A 12,717-nucleotide genomic window follows, 5' to 3' on the forward strand; every position below is an offset into this window, starting at 1 on the left:
CTTTTTTAATTGAGCCTTTTAGTTACAGCCTCTGAAGCATTTTACTGAGGCATATTCAGTACCGAGACGAACACAATGTTTATAATAATTATTAAATGACAACTTGTGCAGCTAATCCTTTTTAGTAACTGCCTATCTGAATAATTATTGTTTTTATGTAACGGACTCTACCGGTGAGACTGCTGAATAATGAGCACACACAGAGAGACTTCGTTTCATTTACACGCCAAGTGTCATGCTCACGCCCGGTGATGGCTAGCTCAGCCAAGGATCACGGGGACTGGGGCAAGTGTCATCTCTTCATTCCTCCTGACCCTTGCCATTTCTGAAGCTGACTTGGTGGCCATTTCAGATCGCCAGTGCACCTGCATAAGCCCCAACCCGACCCACCTTCTTCTGAGTTGCCCCAGTGCCAGTCCAGGGCGATGCCTGCTTTCAGGAGATAAAGAGGGGAGGACTGTTTCATCATTCATCAGCATGCCCCAGAATATTCTGCTCTCCTAAATCTACCTTGCCCCCCAACGTGGTATCTTAGTTCTCCATCTAGAGACAGAGCTTCGGGTTTGCATCCAAAACGGTAATGGATCTTACTCCTTTGCAAACACAAAGACTAAAGTAAAGCTATTATTCACATACCATGAATTCCAGAAATAACCCTTTATTAAGATTGCTTAAAAACACAACTTCCCTTCATGTATGTTTCTATTCCTAGTTTTTTCCCAGAGGATGGTTTATAGTAAGATCTTCAGCAAGACCCAGAAGGGTTTTATTCCATTTTGGGACCAAAGTTTAAAGAAGGAGTTTGAGCTGATGCTCTGTTCCTTGTGACCAGAGAGGAAAGAAAAATATCATAATCTTGATGAGAAGCAAACAGTGATGGCAGTGAAGAGAAAAAAACAAACAAACAAACAGGAAAGATATTATAATAAAGCCAGCCTCACTGTCCATAACAAAGGTACATGGGAACACAAGAACCTCACTCCCAACCTCTCCTACCTTGGCCGTATGGACACCACTATCACACCCCGTATGCCAAGCAATGAAATGCAAAGTGCTTCAGTGAGAAAGATGGAAAGGGTGAGTTGAAAAGGAAGTTCTTTGACCCATTTCCAGGGCGTACCGAATTTGAAACTCTAAGTGCAATTTCTTACAGGCGCATGGTGTATGGTCATGAACTGCTGAAACAGTGCAGAACTAGACGGACACACGTGCGTGTAAACACCTAAGCCGAGCCGCCCCAGAGTACTGACCTTCACTGCAGATACCAGACTGTTAACAAGACTGACTTTGGTTTCTTACACTGCATAGCAAGCCATCTATCTACCTATATATCTATATCTATCCGTCTCTCTCTATATAGAGACATGTAATTTTCATTGAATTAGTCTAGAAATTGAACCAACATGAACTTGCAAATAAAAACTAGAAACAAAAACTCTTTTTAAACATTTGCAAATGCTGTAATTGTGTTTCAGTTTATAGCATCATGGCATCATGCTGTAAGTTGTATAGTAAATATTTCTAAAATGCAAAATAAAATATATTGTTTACTGGAGAATATCAGTAGCAAAGATGATTCAAGAAGAAAAAAAGTTTTCTAAATATATTTTGCCAGAAAAAAATACTGTTTTAAATCCCATCTTCCTCTTCCAAAAGATTTCCTTAGCCAAAATCATGAAAGAATGGTATCATACATGGTATTGCCAAAAGGACTTTGAATCTATGATAAACCAAAAGCAAATAATGTAACTAAATATTTGAGAGCTGTCTGCAGAGACCAACACTCATTTTAGGGTCTGAAATTCAACTGTGTCACTCCCAGTGGAAACCCCTGCCATGCAATGTGGGCAAAGTCGGTCCTATTAGCTGTCCAGTGTCTATAATGAAGGTCAGTGCTCCAGGGGTGTTGGCTTAGGTCAGGAATCTAAGCTCAGTAAATAGTAAGCAGTAAGGATGTGAGAAAGACTATGTCACAAAGAGGAGAAGAACAAACTGGGGGACGGCTTCTTCTACAAAACACAAGGGAAAAGAGCAACCTGGAAGAGCAACTCTTGTCTGAGCCACCTAGGTAATTTTAATTTTGTGATTAGCATCTTTCATCTCGACCCATGTTTTAAGTAACTGATTCCAGAGTATTATAGACATCACAGAGCTGATGGAACATCACAGATGACCCAGAGATGTTGTATCACCACGAAATCTCGTTTCTAAGAAGAACATGCCCAGAGTCCATAAACTTACTGGAGATGTTGATACTTGGGTTGTTCTTAACTGGCTTTCCAAATCTTGTACTTTGTTTTTAAGTTCCATATTTTCGGTTTCTAAGTCTTGAATCTAAAAAGCAATAATTTTTGAATAACCTTCAGAAATGTATTCTTAGAAAATATTGGCTATCACATTGGCTACATTAATGAATAGGATTTCATATTATTCAAAATTTTAATGTACTCTTGTGCACAGGGGAGAAAATTATTTGATAAAGGTTGGGAAATATCAGGAAATTCTAGATCACTGGAAAGACATTTTATAAAGTTTAAGATATGTTTTTATACGTGTGCAAATTCCATGTTTCTAATACCTCATCTCTGTGTTTTCTGGTTGCACTGTGCAGTCTGTTACCCATAATCTTGGAGTATAACCGCAAGACAGTGAAACTTGCTTATGATGATTTTGAAGACAGTGGAGAAAGGGTGTAATTTAATTACAAAGGAATCTGATCTGCATGGGAAACCACTTACCCAGCATCTGCTGCTTCTGCTGCTCTGATCCCCATGAGAAGCATCAGGAAGTGAAGCAAAGTCACATGAGAACACTAAGTTCTTGTGGGAATTCAATATAAAATGGTTAAAACTGTGCAGGGGATCAGGAATGAAAAATTATAGGAACATAGTGAAAGCAGTTCCAGTCAGTGTGGGGGAAATTTAATGGCAGGCCTTCTAGATTTGTTTGATGATATGCAAGTTTCCCTGTACTTACATCACGTAAATGTGAAACAAAAAGTTTAGTTTACTCACTCTTTTCTGCAATCCTGCAATCTGTTTTCTTGTTTCCACATCTTTTCCTCCAGATTCTAGAAATTTCCTGTATGCCAGGTCAAATGCTTGGCCGATTGTTAAAGTTATTTCTTCAGCCTTTGTAAAAATCAAAGATTTGATATGTTAGACTGCTCTTTGAATCAAGAAAAACATTCACACGAGGCACTTCAAAGGGGCAGCGACTTCAGGTAGAGACGTGGTCAAGGAGTCAAGTTGTCTGTGCAAACCTAGTAACTCAATGCCTATTCATGCACAAAATTAAAAAAAAAAAAAAGGTTTTGGTAATTAAATGAGTCGCTGTTGAAGTTGGAAGCAGGAGTTCCAGCCACCTTCTCACCTACTTTATCACAGCATTTTTCCCTAGCATGTTTTCCTTCTTGCCCCACGTGTTTGCAGCCCGTTAACAGAGAGCCGGTGCCAGCCGCAGTTCTCCTGCCGCTGGGTTCCTTGTTTCCTCTTCCTGACGAGGAGGGCGGGTTAAACGGGGCAGGCAATTAGAACGAGGCTGAGAGGGTGGTGTCGTGGAAAACCTGAGGTTTGCCCTCTGGAAGCGGAATACTCAGCTCCAGTTAATGGTGGAAATGAACAATTCCAACCCAGATTGTCAGATTTTAAATATGGGAGATGAGGTCAGGAATCTGGATTTTTATATAAAAGCTCCCAATTGTAAGTGATATTATTGTAAAACACAGTGCCTGCATTGAACAACATACAGCTGTCATCTGAATGATGACATAAACTGTGAGTTTCCGGTGGATCAATCAGAAACTGCCCCATACATCCTAAGGCCACCAGCTCATTCCTTCCTTATTCATATCTTACCTGGTATCAGTGTCTTGCACAATGTAAACACTAAATAAAAATTTATTTAAACATTTTATTTTAAAAGATTAGTAAAGGCATTAGTTGATTTAATGCACCACAAATATGTCATATTTAATTATAAGATTTCCAGATGACATAAAAACTGGTAGTAATATTAAATCCTGTAAATGCCATTCTTTAATTTACTGCAAATCCTAAAGTTTTGTGATATGCTATGGACAATCTAAATTGAAAATATGCTTTTTAATAACAGATTTTTTTAATGTTTCATGTTTTTATTTAAATTCTAGTTAGTTATCATGTAGTATAATATTGGTTTCAGGACTGGAATTAGTGACTCGTCACTTACATTCAACGCCCAGCGTTCATCACAACTGCCCTCCTTCATCCCCATCACCCATCTAGCCCAGTCCTCGCCCCTCCCTTCCAGCAACCCTCAGTTTGTTCTCTCTAGTTAGGAGTCTCTTTTATGAATAACGTGGATTTAATTAAGACATTGTCACTTTTATAGTTCACTATTTGTTTAAGGAAGGCTTTTAGTCATAAAATAAATATAGTTTAACACAGTTAACTAAAAAATATAAAATATATGCCTAAAATTATAATAAGTACTATCTGTCTTACAAAAAATAGAAAATAGGGTAAAAGAGAAGCTACATTAAGGAATACTACAATAATGAAAATGCCAGATAACCAATTAGGTGTACTCAATGATTCAAACTAATGAAAAAGTATACATAAAGAAAATTAGTTGCATTGGTTGTTGGGATCACATATAATATTAAAACACAGTAAATGTGGTTATAACAGATTGTGCGACTGTCAATTTTTTAAAAATCTCTAACTTCAAAACTTTAGGTAATGTGTTAGCAGTTATTTTACAATAATAAGACACATTTGTAAACTCTGGCTGTTTTCTCTACCTTCTTAATTATGGATTGTGTGTCCTTCTAAGCCAATATGTTACCCTCAAACAATCAAGGTGTGCATTACAGAGAATTGCTTCGGTGGTAGCAAGACTGATTTATCATTAATAACGCTTGACTTCAATATGATCATTTGTTTACAATAATAACTTTAAAAAACCATATTCTTATGATAAGACATATCTTTCGTAATAAACATCTTTTTTAAAAAACAGCATTTAGCTCCCCAGAAAATATTTTGCATATATTACCTCGCTTGATTCTCAAAATGAATCTATGAGGTAGGGATTACTATTACCCCCATAATACCTATGCAGCTTCAATTCTGTGAGGTCTCAGTTTGTGAGTGGGGAAACCAGATTCAAGTCCAGAATATTGGACCCTACAAGCCCTCACACTTTTTATAAACAATAAAACATACAGATCACATTTGTACAATCAGATGTCTTTTGTAAGTGTATATACCTATATAAGCACCATACCGTTAAAAATATAGACTATTTCTGTCATCCCAGAAAGTGCTCCCATGCCTTACAGTCAAATCACATTTCTTATGGGTAATCATTGATAGAATTCCATTACCATAAATCGGTTTCGCCTGTCCTTGTATCCATAAAAATGAGCCATATGATATGTATACACACACACACACACACACACACACACATATATATATATATATATATATATATATATATATATTCTTGTCTTCCTGGCTTCTCTTGGAGTTTCTCAGATGTTATATGTATCACTTGGTTTATTGCTGATTCGTGTTCCATCTAATGAATAGACTATACAGATATCGATCTATCTATTTGCTTATTAAGGAACACTTGCATTGTTTTCAATTCTTAGTTATAAATCAAACTGTTACACACATTCTTCTAAAATATTTTTGTGGACATGTTTTCAAAAATCTGGATGAACATCCACAGAAATGCTAAATCATAGAATAGCTCTATTTTAACACTACGAGAAACTGCCAAACTGTTTTGCAAAGAAATTGTACCATTTTTACATTCCCACCAAAAGTAAGAAACCTCTGGGGCGCCTGGGTGGCTCAGTGGGTTAAAGCCTCTGCCTTTGGCTTAGGTCATGATCCCGGGGTCCTGGGATCGAGCCCCACATTGGGCTCTCTGCTCAGCAAGGCGCCTGCCTCCTCCTCTCTCTCTCTCTCTGCCTGCCTCTCTGTCTACTTGTGATCTCTGTCAAATAAATAAATAAAAATAAACTCTTAAAAAAAAAGGATGAGAATTAAAAAAAAAAAAAGTAAGAAAGTTCTAGTTGCTCCTCATTCTCACCAAAATCATATATTGACAGTCTTTTTCATTGGTCACCCTACCTGAATGAGTGATGATATCTCAATGCGTTTTTAATTTGCATTTCCCTATTGAATAATTAAATTAGCCCAGTTCCATGGATGATCTAAGCTTACTTCCCCCCAATCATTTAATGAAATATAAAGAGCAAGAATTATTTGTTAAATTCAATAAAATTTATTTCAAAAACTTATTACATGGCAAACATGAAATATAACAAGAATATATAATAAATAGCTTACAAATAAATAAAGCTTGTGAAAAGACTGCGTCTAATGATTCTTTTGGTAATAACAGTATATGATTCTTTTGACACATGAACTCTTTTTTACAATCAGTTAACAAGAGAGAAGTTTTAGGCTTTGCTTTATCTACATCTCACTTCACATAATTAAAGAAAAATATGCTGGTGGGGTGAAGCTTTTATCACTTGTTGGGGCAACTCTTTAAATTTTATCAAGTGTAGAGGCTCCTGGGTGGTGCAGTCAGTTAAGCCTCAGACACTTGATTTTGGCTCAGGTGATGATCTCAGGGTTGTGAAGTCAAGCCCTGCACTAGGCTGCTTGCTCGCACAGTCTGCCTGAGAATCTCTCTCCCTCTGCCCCTCCCCACGTGTGCTCACTCTCTCTCTCTCTCTCACTCTCTCCCTAATAAATCAGTAAGTCTTTTAAAAAGATTATCAAGTGCAATATCCAGTGAATAAAGTACATTATATTAACCTTTGGAAAGATGATGGCTAAGCAGTTTGATAGTGATTGTTTATATTAAATAAGATCACCCTCATGAATATCCATATTCTAATTTTATTTTTTAAACTTAATGAGATGACTATAGTAGTTGTATAAATATTAAATCTTAACACATGACACTAATAAAGGGAGTTCTAGCTTTATAGCATACTAGGATAGGCCCTCATCTAAACTTCAAACAGGCTCTTAGAAATCCACAGAAGTACTGAATACAAAATACAAGGAATAAAGAGAAGGAAGGCCACAGTAAGAGCACGGGGACTCTGGAGCAGTCACAGTCATGGGAGTAATAGAACATGATGGAAGTATGTGAATGGGACTCTAGGGTCTCGCTCTGGGTTCTGATTCTGTCACTGGCTTTCTGACTTTGAGGAAGGCACTCATCTCTCTGGCCTGATTTACTACGATAAGATCAAAGGGTTGGACCAAACGGCCAGTGTATTTTTCAGGCAGTTTTCAGACTGATACAATACAGAATGATCATGGGTACCCTTCATCCACTGCCCCCAATGGTAACATACTATAAAAACTCTTGTACAAATCACAGAACTAATACTGATATTAGTAATACCAAGACACAGAATAATGCCGTCACCACAAAACTACTTTTATAGCCACGCCCCCTTCCAGTCTCCCCTTACCATTTCCTTAACCCCCGAGACACACTAATCTGTTCTCCATTTCTTTAATTTTATCATTTCAAGATTATAAAAATGGAGTCTTTTTTTTTTAAGGTTTTATTATTATTTTTTTTTATCTGACAGACAAAGATCACAACTAGGCAGAGAGGCAGGCAGACGTGGGGAAGCAGACTTCCCACTGAGCAGAGAGCCCGATGCGGGGCTCGATCCCAGGACCCTGAGATCATGACCTGAGCTGAAGGCAGAGGCTTTAACCCACTGAGCCACCCAGGTGCCCCTAGAAATGGAGTCTTAGAGCATGGAAGCTTTTGGAATCGACTTTTTCACTCCATAATTATCTGGAGAGTTACCAAAGCTGTTGCATGTATTAATAGTTCATTCCTTTTTCTTGCTGAGTAGTATTCCATGGTTTGGATGTATTGGAATCTGTTTAGCCATTCACCCATTATATGAGATATTTGTAGTTTGGGGCTATTATGAATAAGCTGCTATACACATTCATTTGTAGGTTTTTGTATGAACACAAGTTTTTATTTCTCTGGGATGAAGTCCAAATAGGTCACATGATAGTTGCATGTTTAGTGTTTTACGAAACTGCCAAACTGTTCACCCCAATATTTTGTACCATTTTATATCCCAGTAGCTACGTACAAATGAACCACTTTTCCATATCCTTGTCTGCATGTGATATTGCCACTCTTTAGAATTTATTTATTTATTTCTTACTCTAAAGATTTTATTCATTTGAGACAGAGAGAGCACAAGCATGGGGGAAGGCAGGAGAGGCAGAAGCGGACTCCCTGCCGAGAAGGGTGCCCAATATGGGGCTCAACCCCACGGTACTGAGATCATGACCGGAGTCTAAGGCAGATTCTTAGCCAACTGAGCCACCCAGGTACCCCTACTGCCACCATTTTTTATAGTAGTTCTTCTGATAGTTGTACAGTGATAACCTCATTTTAACTTGCATTCTCCTAATATACACCAACGTTAGCACCTCTTCATGTGCCATTTGCCGTATGACTATCCTTTTCAATAAAATGATCTTTCCTATCTGTTCCCCACTTTCCAATTTGATAAATTATTTTTATGTTGTTGAGTTTTGGAAGTTATTTGTCTGATATAAGCTTGCAAATTATTTTCTCTCAGTTCTGGGTAGTTTTCTTATCTCCTTCAGAAGGCCTTTCACAGAAAAAATGTTTAATTTTGATAAAGCTCAATTTACTATTTTTTTCCATTTATGGATCCTGTCTCGTGTGTCAGTCTAAGAACTCTGCCTATCCCTACACTCTCGATATTCTCCATGTCTCTTTCTCTAAATGTTTTATAGTTGTGCATTTTAGATTTAAGTCCATATTGCATTTTCAATTAACTTTTGTATAAAGTGTGAGATTTAAGTCAACATGCATTTTATTTGTCCACAGAGATCTAATTTCACAAACACCATTTATTGAAAAGGGCATCTTTTGCATTTTTCATGTGTTGCACTGTGTTTGTACCTTTGTCAAAAATCAGCAGGGTATGTTTGTAAGTTGATTTCTGTGTTCTCCATTCTGTTCCATTAATCTACTTATCTATCCTTCACCAAAACTATAGCCTCGATTACCTAAGTGTGTAGTAAGTCTTAAAATAGTGTTTTCTTCTATTTTACTGTTTTTTTTCCAAACTGTTTAAACAATTCTAGTTTCTTTGTCTTTTTATGTAAATTTTAGAATCTTCTTGTCTGTATCTACAAAAAAATCTTGCTATGATTTTGACAGGAATTGTGTTAAACCTGTACATTTGGAAAGAACTGATGCATATACTAAATTGAGTCTTTCAATCCATGAACATGGCATACCTACATCCACTTTTATTTCCTTCAGCAATTTATAATTTTCATACAAGTCCTGTAGAAGTTTTACATCTTAGGTTGACATGTACACCTATGTATTTTGGTTTCTTTAAGTAACTGTGAATTTTTGCCTCCCTGTGTTCATTGCTAATACACAGCAATAGAATTGATTTCTGTATGTTGATCGTGTATTCTGTCACCTTGCTGAACTCATTTATTAGAGCCAAGTATTTTTTTGTAGAATCCTTTGAATTTTCTACATAGACAATTATGATACCTGCAAATAAGTAGTATTTCTTCCTTTACAATCTCTATGCTTTGGATTTTCTTATTTTGCCTTATTGCAAAGTTTAGAACTTCCAAGACTGTGTTTAATAAGAGTGGTTAGAGTAGAAATCCTCGCCTAGTTCTCAATCTTAGAAGGGAAGCATTCAGCTTTTACACCATTAAGTAAAATTATATCTGTAGTTTTAAATGTTTTGTCAGATTGAAAGGGTTTCTTTATATTCCAATTTTTTCTGAGAGTTTCTAGCCCTGAATGGGTACTGATTTTTTTCAAATATTTTTTAAGCACTGACTGATATGATCATATATTTTTTCTTCTATAGCCTGTTAATATGGTTGATTACATGGTTGGATTTCTGAATGTTGAACAAGATATGTATCCTAGGGGCAAATTTCACTTGGTCTTGATGTTTAATTCCCTTATATATTGCAGAATTATATTTGCTAATAATTTGTTAGAAATTTTTGCATCTGTAGTTCTGGGGGCTATAGCTTGGTCTGTACTAATGTTTGATTGTTTCTCACTGTCCTTGTCTGGCTTGATATTAGGGTACACTAGTTTCATAAGATGAATTGAGGGGTGATCTTACCTCTTCTGTTTTTTTGGAATAAGTCGTGTAGAATAATGTTAATTCTTCTTTAAGCATTTTTTAAAAAATTTATTTGACAGAGATCACAAGTAGGCAGAGAAGCAGGCAGAGAGAGAGGAAGGGAAGCAGGCTCCCTGCCAAGCAGAGAGCCCAATACGGGGCTCGATCCCAGGACCCTGGGATCATGACCTGAGCCAAAGGCAGAGAGACTTTAACCCACTGAGCCACCCAGGTGCCCTTCTTTAAGCATTTTATAGATTCCTCCAGTGAAACCATCTAGGCATTAAGAGTTCTCTTTTAGGGCACCTGCGTGGCTCAGTTGGTTAAGCCACTGCCTTCAGATCAGGTCATGATCCTAGAGTCCTGGGATCAAGTCCCGCACTGGGCTCCCGGGATCAAGTCCCGCACTGGGCTCCCAGCTTCAAGGGGAGTCTGCTTCTCCTTCTGACCTTCTCCCCCTTCATGCTCTCTCTCACTGTCTCTGTCTCAAATAAATAAAAAAAATCTTTTTAAAGTTCTCTTTTAATAAATTTTAAATTATAAATTTGATTTCCTTTATAGCTACAGGACTATTCAAAATTATGTATTTAATATAGGGTGATTTATGGTAGTATTTCTCTCTTAAATTGATTCATCTGTATTGTCTTGTGTGTGTGTGTGTGTGTGTGTGTGTGTGTGTATACCTTTATCTATAGTATCCTCTTATTCTTTTGCTATCTCGAGGTTCTGCAGTGAAATATTCTGTTTCATTCCTGACATGGGTAACTTGTGTCTTTTCTTTCTCTTTTTTACTTTGCCAATTCCACTAAAATCTTGATACTTTTATGACCTTTCAAAGAACCAGCTTTTTCTTTCATTAGTTTTCTCTGTTTTTGTTTTCAATGTTGTTAATTTCTCCTTTATCAATTCTTATTTTCTTTGAGTTTATTTTGATGTTTTGTTTTCTAGGTACTTGAGTTAGGAGCTTAGATCATTGATTTGAGACATTCCTTTAATGTGTTAATTTAGTTGTCATAAATTTCTCATTCAGCACTGTTTTTGCTATATCACTCAAATGTTGATAATGTTCTTTTTCATTTACATAAATTTCACTGTATTTTAAAACTTGCCTTTGAGAAACATATGTAAGTACTGAGAAACATATGTAAGTAAGAAACACATATAAGTATTCCATATGTCTCTGACATATGGAATACTTATATGTTTCATTTCCAGTTTTTGAAGAATTTTGTTATTAATTTTTAAATTACTTTCTGTTGTTTCAATTCTATAAAATCTTTGAGATTTATTTATAGCCCAGGATACGGTTTATTTGGGTACCTGTTCCTTTGGCACTGGAAGACCATATGCATTCTGCTGTTGTTGAGTGGAGATCCCTACAGCGTTTAATCAGATCCCACTGGTTGACGATGTAATTGAGTAATGAGTAACTGTATATATTTTTTTGATATCTGATCTTTTTTTAAAAATTTTTTTAGTGTTCCAAGATTCATTGTTTATGCACCACACGCAGTGCTCTATGCAATACGTGCCCTCCTTAATACCCACCACCCGGCTCACTCAACTCCCAACCCCTCCCCTCCAAAATCCTCAGTTTGTTTCTCAGAGTCCACGGTCTCTCATGTTTTGTCTCCCTCTCCGATTTCCCCCAACTCACTTCTCCTCTTCAACTCCCAATGCCCTCCATGTTATTCCTTATGCTCCACAAGTAAGTGAAACCATATGATAATTGACTCTCTCTGCTTGACTTATTTCACTCAGCATAATCTCCTTTACACTCGTCCATGTTGATATAAAAGTTGGGTATTCATCCTTTCTGATGGAGGCATAATATTCCATTTTATATATGGACCACATCTTCCTTATCCATCCATCTATTGAAGGGCATTTCGGCTCTCTCCACACTTTGGTGACCGTGGCCATTGCTGCTATGAATATTGGGGTACAGATGGCCCTTCTTTTCACTACATCTGTATCTTTGGGGTAAATACCCAGTAGTGCAATTGCAGCATCATAGGGAAGTTCTATTTTTAATTTCTTAGGAATCTTCACACTGTTTTCCAAAGTGGCTGCACCAACGTACATTCCCAACAACAGTGTATGAGGGTTCCCCTTTCTCCACATCCTCTCCAACACTTCTTTCTTGCCTTTCTAATTTTCTTGCCTTTTCTAATTTCTAATTTTTGCCATTCTAACTGTTGTTAAGGTAGTATCTCAATGTGGTTTTGATTTGAATCTCCCTGATGGCTAATGATGATGAACATTTTTTCGTGTGTCTGTTCAGGTCTTCTGCCCATTTTTTGACGTGATTATCTGTTTTGTGTGTGTTGAGTTTGAGGAGATCTTTATAGATCTTGGACATCAGCCCTTTGTCTATAGTGTCATTTGCAAATATCTTCTCCCATTCTGTGGGTTGCCTCTTCGTTTTGTTGACTATTTCCTTTGCTGTGCAGAAGCTTTTGATCTTGATCAAGTCCCAAAAGTTCATTTTCACTTTTGTTTCCTTTGCCTTT

General features: G+C 37.0%; 1 protein-coding gene across 5 annotated transcripts in view; it reads right to left on the bottom strand.

The window, feature by feature from the left end:
- Positions 1 to 12,717, bottom strand: part of GULP1 (GULP PTB domain containing engulfment adaptor 1) — a 95,389-nt gene that overhangs the window by 20,806 nt on the left and 61,866 nt on the right. For 2 of the 5 annotated variants that reach the window (XM_032860260.1, XM_032860257.1), the window contains exons 6-8: positions 3,015 to 3,131; positions 2,739 to 2,819; positions 2,242 to 2,334 (exon numbers count right to left, since the gene is read on the bottom strand). In XM_032860260.1, coding sequence (XP_032716151.1) covers positions 2,242 to 2,334; positions 2,739 to 2,819; positions 3,015 to 3,131 — 291 coding nt within the window. The remainder of the gene's footprint in view (positions 1 to 2,241; positions 2,335 to 2,738; positions 2,820 to 3,014; positions 3,132 to 12,717) is intronic. The other 3 variants (XM_032860261.1, XM_032860259.1, XM_032860258.1) reach the window with 2 other exon arrangements.

Source organism: Lontra canadensis, unplaced genomic scaffold (assembly GCF_010015895.1).
Source record: "Lontra canadensis isolate GAN:19392208 unplaced genomic scaffold, GSC_riverotter_1.0 scaffold18, whole genome shotgun sequence".
NCBI lineage: Eukaryota > Metazoa > Chordata > Mammalia > Carnivora > Mustelidae > Lontra > Lontra canadensis.